General features: G+C 44.3%; 1 protein-coding gene across 5 annotated transcripts in view; it reads left to right on the forward strand.

Moving 5' to 3' along the window:
- Window positions 1-14,478, forward strand: part of PPIP5K1 (diphosphoinositol pentakisphosphate kinase 1) — a 102,502-nt gene that overhangs the window by 63,670 nt on the left and 24,354 nt on the right. For 4 of the 5 annotated variants that reach the window (XM_075575510.1, XM_075575513.1, XM_075575512.1 and 1 more), the window contains 2 exons: window positions 3,068-3,247; window positions 14,290-14,427. In XM_075575510.1, coding sequence (XP_075431625.1) covers window positions 3,068-3,247; window positions 14,290-14,427 — 318 coding nt within the window. The remainder of the gene's footprint in view (window positions 1-3,067; window positions 3,248-14,289; window positions 14,428-14,478) is intronic. The other variant, XM_075575514.1, reaches the window with a different exon arrangement.

A 14,478-nucleotide genomic window follows, 5' to 3' on the forward strand; every position in this document is an offset into this window, starting at 1 on the left:
CCATTCTCTGGTGTCTCCAGCGGCTGACGCGCGACAGCGTGTAGTCAGCTGTGCCGCCAGTGGGGACCGGGACCGGCTCGCGAGGATTCCCCTGCTGGTGGGGAACTCGCGACATTGCCGCCCGCGCCAACGAGCGCAGCGGGACCGAGGCCTTAGAAAGGCGTGTTCCGTATGTGGTTGAAATCCCTAATAGATACTGATGTTTGCATTATCAAAAAAAAAAAAAAATTACTTTTGCATTTTTCTATATTTTCTGTTTTTCACTAATAGGCCGCAAGTCAATGCTGTGCGGGGATGTTCTTCCCTGTTTTCAGCACCGACCAACTCAAGTTTCTCCTTGTTCTCCCTGACCGAACAGGCACCTAGATTAAGATTGAGTAGTTGCTAGGGATAATTGGACATTATGTAAGATCTGATTACTTCACACATTGTGCTTTTAACGTAACCGAGATGCTTCAGCTTTTTACAAAGCAGTTCTATTTAAATTAATAGAACCAAGTGAAGGTATTTTATAGTGTACAAAGAGTAAATCAACCTGGAAAAAATGTGTTGCCAAAGGTCAAAAAAAAGCTGTCTGTGAGTAGGTTTACTGGCTCTGCACTTTAACCCAGGCTGTGCTGAAAAGCTGTGTGATGCGGCAGGCGTTTATAAGGTGTTAAAATGGACAAGAAGCAAAAGGTGACACAGTGCTCATTTGCATGCCATTACCCAGAATCCCTGTCTGCAATGGAAGCATTGTATGCTGAGAGATAATGGGGAAAGACGGGGTTGTGGACCCGTCGGAGATGTCAATGTGCTCACAAGTGATCTGTTCAACTGATTTTGAAGTCCGTCTCAGTGAGGGAGAGGCGTGTATCTGTCCGATGTGACTTTGTCTCGCTTTAAACTTTTGAAACCATTGAGAAATTTGCCCAAAAGTTTGATGGAAAAGATGGATAGAAGTCTGAAATGACAAATGACATTTGCCAGAGAAGAGTCCTATTTAGTAGAGTACCTTCACTTACATAGTTCCCAAGACACTCCTCTACACAACACATGGAGAGATACCTGGGAAAATAATCATATTTGCATATTCAAACATGCTCATTTGCATATTTAAATGGACTTATTTCCCAGGTATGTTAGATGAGTTCACCAGTGAGTCCTTGAGGGGGGGGGGTATAAGGGGGTAATGAACCTAAGTGAGATTATAAGGAGGTAATGGACCTGAGGGGGGGGTAGAAGAAGGTAATGGATATTGGGGGGGAGGGTATAAGGAGATCCTGGGGAGGAGGTAAGGGGGTACAGGGCCTGAGGAGGGGGGTATAATGGGCTGCTGGGCCTTGGGAAAGGGGTTGTAGGGTGTAATGGGCATGGGGAGGAGGGTAAAAGGAGGTACAGGGCCTGGGGAGGGAGGATGTAGAGGGTACTGGGGATGGGTGTATAAGGGGATACAGGGCCTGGGGAGGGAGGATGTAGAGGGTACTGGGGATGGGGGTATAAGGGGATACAGGGCCTGGGGAGGGAGGATGTAGAGGGTACTGGGGATGGGGGTATAAGGGGATACAGGGCCTGGGGAGGGAGGATGTAGAGGGTACTTGGCCTGGGGAGGGGGCTAAAAGGGGGTAATGGGTTAGGGAGCATAGTGGTCATACCTGGGGCCCTCGGATCCACCCTAGCAAAAGGGAGCATCGGCCAGCAAAGGGTCCTGCAGTGGGGTTCTGTGGAAGGGGAAGGCTCTTCCTGCCTGTGCAGGTGCATGCACTAAACTCTAGTGTCGCTGGCAGGGGGGGCGGGCTACCTTGACTGACCGGGCCTGGGACCGCAAGTGTAAATGTCCCGGTCACAATGTCCCGGGCCAATAGGAGGCGGCACAAGATGATGGCTTCCTATTGGCCCGTATGACGCTGTGAAATTTAAACCGCCATTATTATAGCCCTGACACGTCCATCTGGAGCTTCTACCGGCAACCCCTACGGAGGTAAGTATCTCAGGGTGCAGGGGGTCCCCAAAGCTGAAATTAACACGGTTCAGATACTGAGAGCCCCTGCTTCCAACCTAAAAAAACACAAAAAAAATGAAACCAGGAGTTCTGCTTTAAATATATGCATAATTGTTAAAAAAGAGTATATTTTTTCTTACATTTGTACGGACTAAACTCTCATCAATGATATGTGGAAATTGGTGCTTCATTCTTTCCACAGTAAGATATTCTCTCTGCAAGAGCGGCTCCGGCAGCAACTAGCTCTAAAGTATTCGATAACGTGATGTTCAAAGTGTTGCATGTCCGTCTGAATTTGCAACAAGTGGTAGAGAAGGTGGTTCTGGGAGTCGTGCTTTTGTAAAACTTCTCCAATAGACACACGAATTTGTGCACCGGATGTGGGATTTGCAGAAGTATCTACACCAGTTATTCACACATCCGTGTTAGTGGTGCAGAGCAGGGGTGCTCAACCCCAGTCCTCAAGACCCCCCCAACCGGTCAGGTTTTATGGTTATCCCAGTTTAAGCACAGGTGACTCAATCTGATTGACCCACTTGTGCTGAAGCAGGGACTGATTGAGCCACCTGTGCTGAAGCTGGGATATCCAGAAAACCTAATCTGTTGGGGGCGGAGGGGGAGGGTTTTTTTTTGAGGACTAGAGTTGCCCACCCCGGGTGTAGGGAAAGCTAATACTTTTCACTTCCACCGCTTGGCATGCAGATATACGTCACATATTTTTCGTGCATCACCAACCGAGTATCCAGAGGGCTTAGATTTTCCATGTGGCTAAGACTAAGGTGAGTTTCGCTTGGAATCTGTGCAACACATAACAGGCGGAGGGCTTATAAAATAATCACCATCACGCGCCTCTACTTTGCCACCTCTCTCCGTACCATCTTATGTTTTTTATTTCCATCTTTAGCATGGATCGGAAGGGCCCATCTCTCAGGGCTTTTATACATTCCCTGATTACTTGTCACATGCTTTCCCACCCCCCTCACCCCCCCCCCTCCTCATCCCCCCTCCCCCCCCCCCTATCTCTTTGTTTTTCATCCTCACGCTTCTTTCTTTCCTTGTCGCTTGTCATGGGCCATTTTCCTCTAGAATGCCTGGAAGACCTCGAGGTCGCCCAGCTCCTGCGCAGCTTTTCCTCCGAGTACCCCCAGGCTCGGAACATCTGTCTGGATGGGGCCATGGCCCACCACCTGCACCAATGCTCCTACCACCTCCGCCTCTTCAAGAACTGGCTGGTCTCGGGTCAGGACGATTTGGGGTGTCTCTACGGTACTGCACGCCTGCAGCTGTGCCTTCTGCTGTGGTCGCCAAGACAGTTACCGTACACTGTCTGCTTTTTGGAATGCAACGTGTGCTAAAAATGTTTCGGACCCCTTTCCCAAAAAAATTGTACAAAAGGGGGCATTTCACTGTCTGTCTGACCATTAACCTGCTTCCACTTCCCCGGGTTTCCCTTCCCAGTGGTTTGCTGAGCTTCCTGTACGTGTTGGTGTTGCATTAAGTCATGTACGGCTGTTGCTCAAACGCTAATTTTGCACACAGAGAGCTTTGCCTGGTTGTTACTGTTTTTGTGATGGAACCTCATGATTCATAAGCAGGGTCGGAGGATGTCTTATGTTTTTAGATCTGTTCCTATAGTGACCTAAAGGAATCCAGGAATAGAACTATTTAAGCAGGATACCATTCGCTCATCAGAAGAGCGCCTAAACATGAATTAACAACCCAACCATAAAATAGAGCTAATATTCCCTTTTATGTAGTGTGCGGTTAAGCCGCATCTCCATGTCAAAGAAGCTCTGAGCGCCGTTCAGGTACGTCGTTCTGGACCAGAACACCAGACAGTTTGGAGGTCCAAGTTTCCCTTGCATGAGAAGTAGCTTCCCGACATATGAAATAGACATAGGGGCCTATGTAGCAAGACTGCTGGGTAGCAAAATTGCCTTGATGCATTGTAAGTTGTCATCAAAGGGCAATAGAACAAGCGGGACCTACCACACAGAAACCGCCATTGGCTTTTATTTGAGTTTCGGTGTAGTAAGGCCTGATCGGCAGTATCGCACCTGAATGAATAACATGGGGCCTTGTTCTATCAAGGGAAAAGCCCAGTTGGCTTCAATGGGATTTTCTATGCGACAGCGCCGGATCGGCACTATCGCAGACTGCAGAATAAGGGCCATGGAGCGTTTAGCACTTGGCGTAGCGCAGACTGAGTTAAAACAGATTGGTGAAGTATCTCCGCTCTCACTAATTCCTTTATAATCTATTAACCACAAACCATTGTTAAATGGCGTTCCTGTGTGTCGTTTGCTGTGCTGTGGAACGCGTTAGCACCTGCTAGCCTGGCCGTTTCTAAAACAGGGCAAACAATTGCTCCACATTTAGACATAAAATGAATAACCGGTCCTTGGTTTTGACGTGGAACTGTGATCTCCTTTTGAGAGGACAGCAACAAATCAAAAGCCGGGTGAGATTGGACTTAATGAGTAAAATGTAAAAGTATAAGGGGGAGATTTGACTAAACTGTGCTAATTCAGGGAACACAGCGTGACGTTACCTACAACAGGAAAGGACGTTATATTGCCGGAGTTAAGGTGTTAACTCCTATCACCCTCTCTGGGCACTTACTCCAAACATCTAACGCTCAGCCAACCCCAACACACCTAGCCCCCCCCCCCCCCTCTATAAGAATGGTTAACTGCCCTATTCACAAAAGGAGACTTGCATCAGGACTGTAAGCCATTGTAAGTCAATACCAATATTATAAAAAAAGACTTACAAATTCATACATATAAAAAACATTGATATATATATATATATATATATATATATATATATATAGATCAATAAAATCAGCCATTAACCCATCAAGTGCCTTTGGAGAGCCTAGGTATCCTCATTGGCACCCAAAAGGGTTAATGAAATAAATAAACTTCCGTTATACCCATAAACGTGGAGGGGCCCCGTCCTCTTTAGGGCGTCGAACCCTCCAGGAAATAATCCACACCGCGCTGATGCCCAGACATAACATTTATTTATTTGATATAATAAATCCACGTGGGGTCTATTACGGCCCATAAAAAAAAATGTGTTTACCCTAAAAACGGCAACAAATAGAGCATTGCCCTCTGCTTTGTGCCTGTGTGTTACGGTGCTTTGCGGAATTATTGGCTGCATTATTACTGCAACTTGCACAAGACGCGGTTGGGGTGTGTGGTTATGGGAGGAGTCAGTGCAATATTATAATGAGACGTATGAAACTTTGGGCCTCTAACTGGTGCAGATTTCTAACTGCAGATTTCCTCTCTCCCTGCGTCCGATACATTCCCCGAGTGCCAATAACCCGCGCTTTATGTAAGAAGCAAGACTAAAGCAGAAATCCAGGTTTCATCTAAATATATATATTTAATTACAGAGTTGAAGCAGGGGGTCTCCGGAGCTGAACTGTGTTAATTGCAGCTCCAGGGACCCCTTGCTTCCAGAGATACTTACCTCCGTAGGGGAACTTGTGTGTCTACCATAATGGCAGCGTTTAAACTTCCCGCGGCCCAATAGCAAGTCGCGACATCAGCCGTTGCGGCTTCTTGTTGGACCGCATGACCAGGGTCTTTAAACTTGCCAGAGATACCGGCACCCGCTACGGAGGTAAGTATCTCAAGAAGCAGGGGGTCTCCGGAGCTGAAATCAACGCGGTTCAGCTCCGGAGACCCCCTGCTTCAATCCTATAATAAAATGACACATGAAACCTGGATGGCTTTAACAATCTTCATATATGTGTCACTGATGCAAATGTGAGCTCTGTGTTTTGGATGAAAGTGCACCATTTTGATACATACCCTCTTCTGTATTATGCTCTGCATCAGAGGAACCCATTCAGGTCACAGTGACCATTGAATTTAGCGCATGTGCCTTGTGAATTGGATTGTTTTGCATGTATAAAGCTTATTCAGTCCAACCATTTGATGCAATCACAGTGAAAGCCTTGGTAATGTATATGTGCGTGTCAAATCCTAAGGGGAATTATCCATCAATGGTTTTAGCACATTCTTAAAATATATTCCCCCTCCTCCAAATATTGGATGCTATGTACAAAGATCGTATTTGAATTTTTATCATGAAATGTTCATTGTATGTATGAAGGTTTCATAAATATGACACACAGTTGGTTGTTTGAAATGACTTTTGATGCATTACGCCGAGTTGAGTACCTGAATTATACAATTTAAATGAAACCAGTAGTGTGATTTAAAAAAAAAAAAATATATATATATGAATTAAACACAAAATAGATGCCGCAATCAAATCACCCCTGAATGACCTAGTAATGAGAGATAACCAAAGGTCAGGGTAGAGAGTGACCCTCTGGTGGTGCTACCGACCCATAGGGAATATGTTACAAAAAAAAAAGGCGAAAGAGGGGTCCAAAAGGTGCACTCAAACAATATATAATGAAAAAATAGAAAAAATGGACTTTATTGGCAAAGAGTATTGAAAAACACACAAGACAGACCCACACAAATCACATAATAAATTGCTGTGTGATACAATGATAGAAAAATATATACACCAAAGAGGCACAAAAAGTCTGGTAGGAACCAAAGCAAGGGAGTACAGATATAACATAACAAAACCAGGGGAAAGAAAATTCCCCCAGTATTGTGACTAAGATCGGCCGATCTATAGCAAACAACTCAAAAAAATATAGAAATGGTTAAACAAACTAAATCACAGAAAAATAAATTGACCTATTGAAAATGGTGTCGTGAAAAAAATGGTATAACACACAGCTGAAGGTGAAAATAAATATGACCCTATGATGTGCTGCAAACGGACTGTGAAAGCTGATGCAGCAGCTCATGAGTGCTACCAGTGCTACCAGTGCACTACTTGGACTCCCTTCTCTTGCTGCTTATTTTATGTGTGCAGCATAGCTTTGGCATCAGCTTTCACAGTCCGTTTGCAGCACATCATAGGGTCATATTTATTTTCACCTTCAGCTGTGTGTTATACCATTTTTTTCATGACACCATTTTCAAGAGGTCAATTTATTTTTCTGTGTTCTGGTTTGTTTAACCATTTCTATATTTTTTTGGAGTTGTTTGCTATAGATCAGCCGATCTTAGGGCCTCATGCAGAGAGCATCGTTATTTCAAAATTCGCCATTTTTTGTACAATTTCGCGCAGAAACCGGCATAAAATGGCGAGTTACGAAAAACGCGCCATTTTGGTTTTTTTATTGCTAAAACTCGCCTCGCGGCTGGCGAGAACCTCCATCTCGCCATTTTTAAAACTCTCCGAATGCAGAGAGGTACGAACGGCATGTAGCGGCTGTTCGCGCCAGGGAAATGGCGCGATTTTCTCATTTTTGCCGCGCTAGGAAATATTGGCAATAAGCCGCCTATAGCAAAGGGGGAAAAAAAGCCGCGATTTTTTTTTTTACATTTCTGAAGCGCGCATCTTTTCCATTCAAACTCGCCACACGCATCCATGTTAAACATAGCAGAATTCGCACTTTTCTGCATATGGAGAATAAAACTCTCCAAAAAAGCTACTTTTTATGAAATTCGCCAATTTGAAAATTCTATGCTCTCTGCATGAGGCCCTTAGTCACAATACTGGGGGAATTTTCTTTCCCCTGGTTTTGTTATGTTATATCACATAAGTGCCTAATCACTTGAAAAAGACCTGTTGGTCGAAACGTCGTGTGGCACAATAAATTCATTTATCTTGAAATCCACGGAGCGCTGGATCTCTCTCTTTTTTTCTCTTTTTTTCTCGGTGTGGGACAGTAACCATGAGTCTTGGTCAGTGGTTTCCAACTTTTTTCTGGTTAAGGAACCCTATGTGAAATTCTGAGGAACCCCAACCCTCTCTGAGCATAGCTGAGATCCGATGCATTATAAATTCTTCTGTATTTGGTACAATTTTCAAATTACCTGAACATTGCAGGGAATCCTTTAGGGAGGCCCAGGGAACCCTGGTTGAAAAACACTGGCCTAGACTATAGGAGAGCTTCATTTAAGAGGTGAGTTTTAAGGTTTATCTTGCAGGTGAGGAGAGACGGGTGCTCGGCGTATACTGAGGTTGAGGGAGTTTTACATGTAAGGGGGCAGTGATGGAAAAAGGTTTAAGGTGAGAGCCATAGAGGGGAAAAAGGGGTGTAGAGGAGACAGTTATGGGTTCAGCGCAGGAGATGAGCAGGGGTGTAGCGAGAGATCAAAGCTGATATGGGATGGAGGGAGGAGCAGATGAGGGGAGAGCCTTGAAGGTAAGGGTGGCGGGACTTTGTGGATGATCCAAAACTTGATGGGAAGCCAGGAGAGGGATTTAAGGAGGAGATGAGCAGAGACTGTTTTGGGAGACAGTGACCTTTTTCAAGCAGCCAAATTTTGGATAGATTGAAATGGAGAAAGTTTTGAGGCAGAGAGGCCTGTTGGCAGTATGTTACAATAGTCCAAATGGGAGAGAATAAGGGCAAGCATTGGAGTTTTAGCAGAAGCGTGACAGAGTAAAGGGCAGATCTTGGTAATATTATGGAGGAAGAAGCGACAAATGTTATCCATGCCATCAATGTGAATGGAGAAGGAAAGGGAGGAGTCAAATGTCCCTCCTAGGCAACGTGCTTTGGCGACAGGATAGGTGATAGTGCCGTTTATAGAGCTGAAAAAAGTGGATATTGAGCCAAGTTTAGGGGAAAATGTGAGGAGCTCAGTTTAAGGCGGCAGAGCATCATCCACGAGGCAATAGCCAGGAGGCTATCAGAGACTTGGGACTGGAAAATATAAATTATTAGTGAAATATTATTTACCATATCCATACTGTGAAAAGAATATATATTTTGAACCTATATATTGAAACATCTGTGCTGGGTCAAATACATATTTGGGTAATGCATGGCAACTTCATTATTCGCTGACAATATAAACAGACTTTTTAGGGTTTGCGCCAAGTTGAACTTGTGGGCGATTCTAATGCAGTTTTGGGGGGGTTCACGGAAACAAAAAAATTTGTGTCTACCATTCACATGGGTGCGCCCAGCACAGTCTGTTTTTGAAGCTGGTGGCACAATTTCAGGCTGGTACATAGGAGCTCCCAATCACAATTCAAACTTGATTTCAGCGCCCCAATTGTCCATCCAAAACGCCGTTTGCGACGCGTAGTACAAAGGCTCCTTATTTGTTTGTTTTTTTGTTAGAATCGCCTTCCTGCAGCATATTATTGAACCCTTTCACTGACCGAGACGCTTGCAACGGGTGAAGGATGAATAATGTTTTCTATTTTCTACCCAGAAGTTCTCTCATCCTTGAGCGCTGTGACCTGACGATTGATTTTCTGTGATATATATGACATTATTGAACCAGCACAGATCAGATGGTCTGTCTCATGATTGATTTGATTTGCGCAAACTGGGGGGGCCAGGATTTTTTTTGGAGGGGGCGCGGCGGTTGCAGAGGCTGCGCGGCGGTTGCAGAGGCTGCGCGCTGTTCCCCAAGGCATTTAAATGAAATGTCGGGGGATCACGCGAGGCCTCTGTAACCTACTTACCGGGTTCAGAAGCCTTGTTGTGCCGCGTCACCATGGCAACGGGGTCATGTGCCGTCACCCGCAGCATCATTTGATGCCGGTAAAAAAGTAAGGGGGGCGCGAGCACATAGGGGAGCAGGCAGGAGAGCGCAACTCCAAAAGTTAGCGCTCCCCTGATGTAGAAGCTGCATATACAGTACTAGACTTTGTATATAAATACACCACTAACAATAATACATAAAGGTATATTTATTTGTAACACTCAGATGTGAGATGTTTATCATGTAAACCAGGAGTGGCCAACTCCAGTCCTCAAGACTTCCCAACAGGTCAGGTTTTAAGGCTATCCCAGCTTCAGCACAGGTGGCTCAGTCAGTGTTAATGGGTTTAAATGAGGATTAGGTGAGGGTAGCACTTAGCTGATCCAGACTCTGGGAAGTTCCTGGCCTGATCTGGTGGGGTATGATTTATTTGTGTGGGATGTGAAGGATATATTGTTTATCACAGCTCACGGTGGTGGGCTTGAGCAGATTGCACCTGGGATGAATACAGCATACATTTGGGGCTTTGGTTTGCAGGCCCTGGCTAGGGCGGCGGACCTGTTGCTGTCCCTCTAGTGGCCTCGGTCGGTCAGAAAGGGGGTCCTACTAGACTGGACGGCTATTAGGTTTAAATGGCGGCTGAAGTGGTTTCCAGGGTCAGGGATCCTGGTGAAAGGCATTATTTGGTGGTGATGTAACGCAACGACGCCAGGGCTATTTACCTCCATGATTGGTTACAGAGATTTAATTAGGGTTGAGGCTGGACTACAGAAAGGGACGAGGATTGAGGCCTCTCATGTCATGTATACGATCATTAAGTGGCTTCCTTTCTGTTTTATAACTCACGCCTGTGTGGTTCCAACGAGTGCGCGCTCATATCTTTCCTGTTGTTTGTTGTGGGGGTGTTTTTTTGGGAAGGGGTTTGGTTTTCTTTATGATAATATTTCATGGTGTGCTGGACACTTACCTGTGTGTCTCTTTAACCACAATAGGCGTAGACTTGGTGCTGTAAACATACTGTACACATGTAGCAAGACTTACTGTCCCCGTGACCGTGAGAAACCAAGTCTAAATCCCCAGCAGAAGATTGGAAACGGCGACCGCGATTGAGCTGCGACCGGGAAGCATGGAGTGGAGTGTTGGTCATAGAACTCTGCAGTAATGATTCGCGGCACTAGTGCGCCGGTGTGTGTCTTTAAATGCAATGTAACCCACCACTTATTCCCCTACAACAAAGTGTTCACTCAGCTGTAATCTAGCGCGTTCCCGCGGTCACGCCGACAGCAAGTCTTGCTACACCTGTAGGTCCCACTGTATGCTGCCTGTGTGAAAGTTCACTTTGCCTATTACAAACGCGTATATTGTGTTATGAAATCAACTTTATTCTGTTTTCATGGCCCAGTTTTGTAACCCCGGACCGTCCGCATGGTTGTAACCAAATATTGTTACCTTAAAATAATTCATCCTCACCAAACGAATGCATGAGAACCATAACGCAATGTTTTGGTTTTTAAATCCGTTTCCTTAACACACAGGATATTGGAAACTCAAGCCATGAACGTGCCTGGGGTTGTGAATCTGATGGTGTTTTATTAGGTTTCTAGTATTTTTGTTATGTGGTATGAGGCTATCGCGATGATTGTGAAAATGTTGCCATGTCAGCAGATTAAATCATTGGAGGATTTTTTTGTGTGAGTTGTTGGTACGTTATATGTTCACATAAAACCTCATTTAATTGCTTCAATACAGTTATATTTCTTAATACTATCAATTTGGACCGTAAAATATCAGACTATAACCTTGTCTTAATTTCATTATTTATCTCCAATTGTGTTTATTCTTCCGAGTATATGAATATAACGTCCAGTAAGTATAATAAAAACGTTTCGGTTACAGTTATATGTTGCTATATGATTGCTTTGTGGTTGAGCTACGATATGTTTTATATACTGGTCTACAATATAGTACTTAAAATTTACATATTTCCCGCAGTGCTTTATTAATAACGCTTGCTAATAATTCAACAAAACCTTTATATTATCTGCTCTTTTTATTAGTGCTAATTGCTTCAACTAAAAACGGTTCAGATAAAATATTAGCTACTGCTTTTTTTTGGTATACACAGTACTGATATTAATAATGTCTGTCTTTGTTTGGGATACGTGCTTTGGTGATTGTAACGGACGAGCGTCTCATGATTTAGAGAAAACAAAGTCTGTGCGGCTACACTTGGCTGTCACGTTATCAGCAGGCCATTGGGTAGGAGATATGTGCGTTGGTGCATGTTATCAGAAGGCCATTGGGTAGGAGATATGTACATTGGGGCATGTTATCAGAAGGCCATTGGGTAGGAGATATGTGCCTTGGTGCATGTTATCAGAAGGCCATTGGGTAGGAGATATGTGCATTGATGGATGTTATCAGCAGGCCATTGGGTAGGAAATATGTGCGTTGGTGGAAGTTATCAGAAGGCCATTGGGTAGGAGATAAGTGTGTTGGTGGGTGTTATCAGAAAGCCATTGGGTAGGAGATAAGTGTGTTGGTGGGTGTTATCAGAAAGCCATTGGGTAGGAGATATGTGTGTTGGTGGGTGTTATCAGAAAGCCATTGGGTAGGAGATATGTGCGTTGGTGGGTGGTGCTAATTTAACTGAACAGTCTACAATAATTCTCTGGAGAATTGCTTTTAACATTTGTCTCCAGAATATGAAAAGTGAAGACAAACATATTTATTTCAAACTTTTGCCAACGTGCTACTCGCCAAGAACACTCAACACTAGAGAGCATGTAGGAACTTAGGAAGGACACCCATCCCAAACCTGCAACCAGACTCCACATGAGAGAGAAGGTGCCCTGCTCATCCCCCTTTTTCCCCCCACAGGTTTTTACTTCTGCCACGTGACGCAAGCCAATAGGAAGCCACCACACATGACATTGCGGCTTACTATTGGCCTGGGTAACCTGGGAGATTTACACCGCCATTTTGTATCCCCTGGAGGGGATAGTACCAATGCTACCTTTACAAGTATGAATCGCAGGAACCAGTGGGTCCCAAGAGCTGAAATTGACGGGGTTCAGCTCAGGGGACCCCCTGACTCCCAACCACGTTTTTAAAAAAGGGGGGGACGAGGTTAAAAAAAAAATTGTGCAGGGGAAACTGCTCCTTTACCGCTAATTATTTGGAGAAATAAGCTTTCATTTTGTATGAAATGTGCCTGTTAATTTGATCAGTAATTTATGTTTATTCCATCTTTTACAATACGTTTTATAATTCTAACATACAGACGTTAACAGGTTTATTTTTACAAAGAGAGCAAGAGAAAATGCAATTAAACCTGATATCCCAAATAAGGTTGTTTCTCTACTCTTTACTAGAACAGGAACTGCTAACGATACAAATATTAAACTCCAAAAAGGTACATTTCTGGTGTGCGGAAATAGAATATTTTTTTCCCCTAAGATCTGGAATTCTCTCCTGCCTTGTAACTTCCGTATATATGTCCAGAAACCGGACTTGATCATGTTTACTGAACCATGTAGTAATTCCCTTACCCTTGCAATGAGTTTGTTGAAGGACACTCAGATTTGGTCTTGAATTTGGATGTCTTCCTTCACACGACTTTGGCATACTTTCTTTTTTTTTTTTTTTCCTCCATCCAATTTTAATACAATATTAATAAGGCAAGGGAGAAGGGACAGCAAATGAATGAGATACAGGGAAAGTGGAGGAAGGGGGGGGAGGGGGAGTGACGTCCATGTTTGTCACCGGCAATAGGTGATGCATACAGATAACACGTATACTGTACAAGGGGAGGCATACTTTATTCTAAACAATGTGAACTACTGCAAGACTGGAGATCGTGCAACAATTCACTTTGCAAGGGTTCAATCGCGCAACGTTTTAAGAAGTTAAATAGTAATGGGCTGAAAGAGTGGCTCAGTGAGTAGAGGCGCTGATCTGAGCGTGAATCCGGGGCATCTGGTTCAACTCCCGGTGTCAGCTCCTGGTGACGTTGGGCGAGTCACTTTACCTCCCTGTGCCACAGATAATAGATTGGAAGCTCTTCTGGGCAGGGACCGTGTCTGTAGAAATCCACAATGCTGCGTACAGCGCCCTATACTGTAATTGTGACGCGCGTAGAGTCCCGCTGGGAGAAAAGCGCTATATGAAATAAAGTTATTAATTTTATAATGCAGGACAGTTAGAAAAGTATCTGATGCTAAACAAATCCAACAATGGTTAACAGACTCCTTATATTTCTATGTACTACTGGTGATGGGCAAAGAACATGTTCTGTCCATGTACATTCTCCGCACCCCAATCCAGCACTAATTGCTGTTGATTTTAATAGCAACTGACGCCTGATCGCGATGCGGTAACGCGCATGTATGCCCGGTGAACCTCCCCCATTGTATTTTATCGTTGTTGGTTTGCTGTGGTATAAAAAAAAAATGAGAATGAGGTACTGGTCCAGTTAGACAGTTCGTTGCTGCTAGGCAGGCAAACAACACTGGGCTTTCCAATGGGATACTGGCCCATTGTGATGGATGGAATTTTCCTGCGCTGTTGTATCACGTGACCCTAGTAAATGATTCGTAACGTGCTATTGCCCCGCAGAATTCTCAGCATGATTAATTAGCTAGGAATATGCAGAGCAGGTTATCTGTTCTGTTTGTTGCATACACTATACACCTAAATGCACAAGTAAGCATGTCAGTGTTAACTTGAGTGTTTCTCTGTTCTTGGCAGGATTTGAGGGGTGTTCTATGGTGCCCACCATCTACCCACTGGAGACTCTTCACAACTCCCTGTCCCTTAGACAGGTCGATGAGTTCCTAACCACTGTGTGCAAACAATTTGCTGAATCCCATTCAAGAGAATCGGCAGGTACTGTATCTAAATGACATCCTTAATAAACTAGATTTGGAGTGCTTTGGT

The sequence above is a fragment of the Ascaphus truei genome, chromosome 18, assembly GCF_040206685.1.
Source record: "Ascaphus truei isolate aAscTru1 chromosome 18, aAscTru1.hap1, whole genome shotgun sequence".
Lineage (NCBI taxonomy): Eukaryota > Metazoa > Chordata > Amphibia > Anura > Ascaphidae > Ascaphus > Ascaphus truei.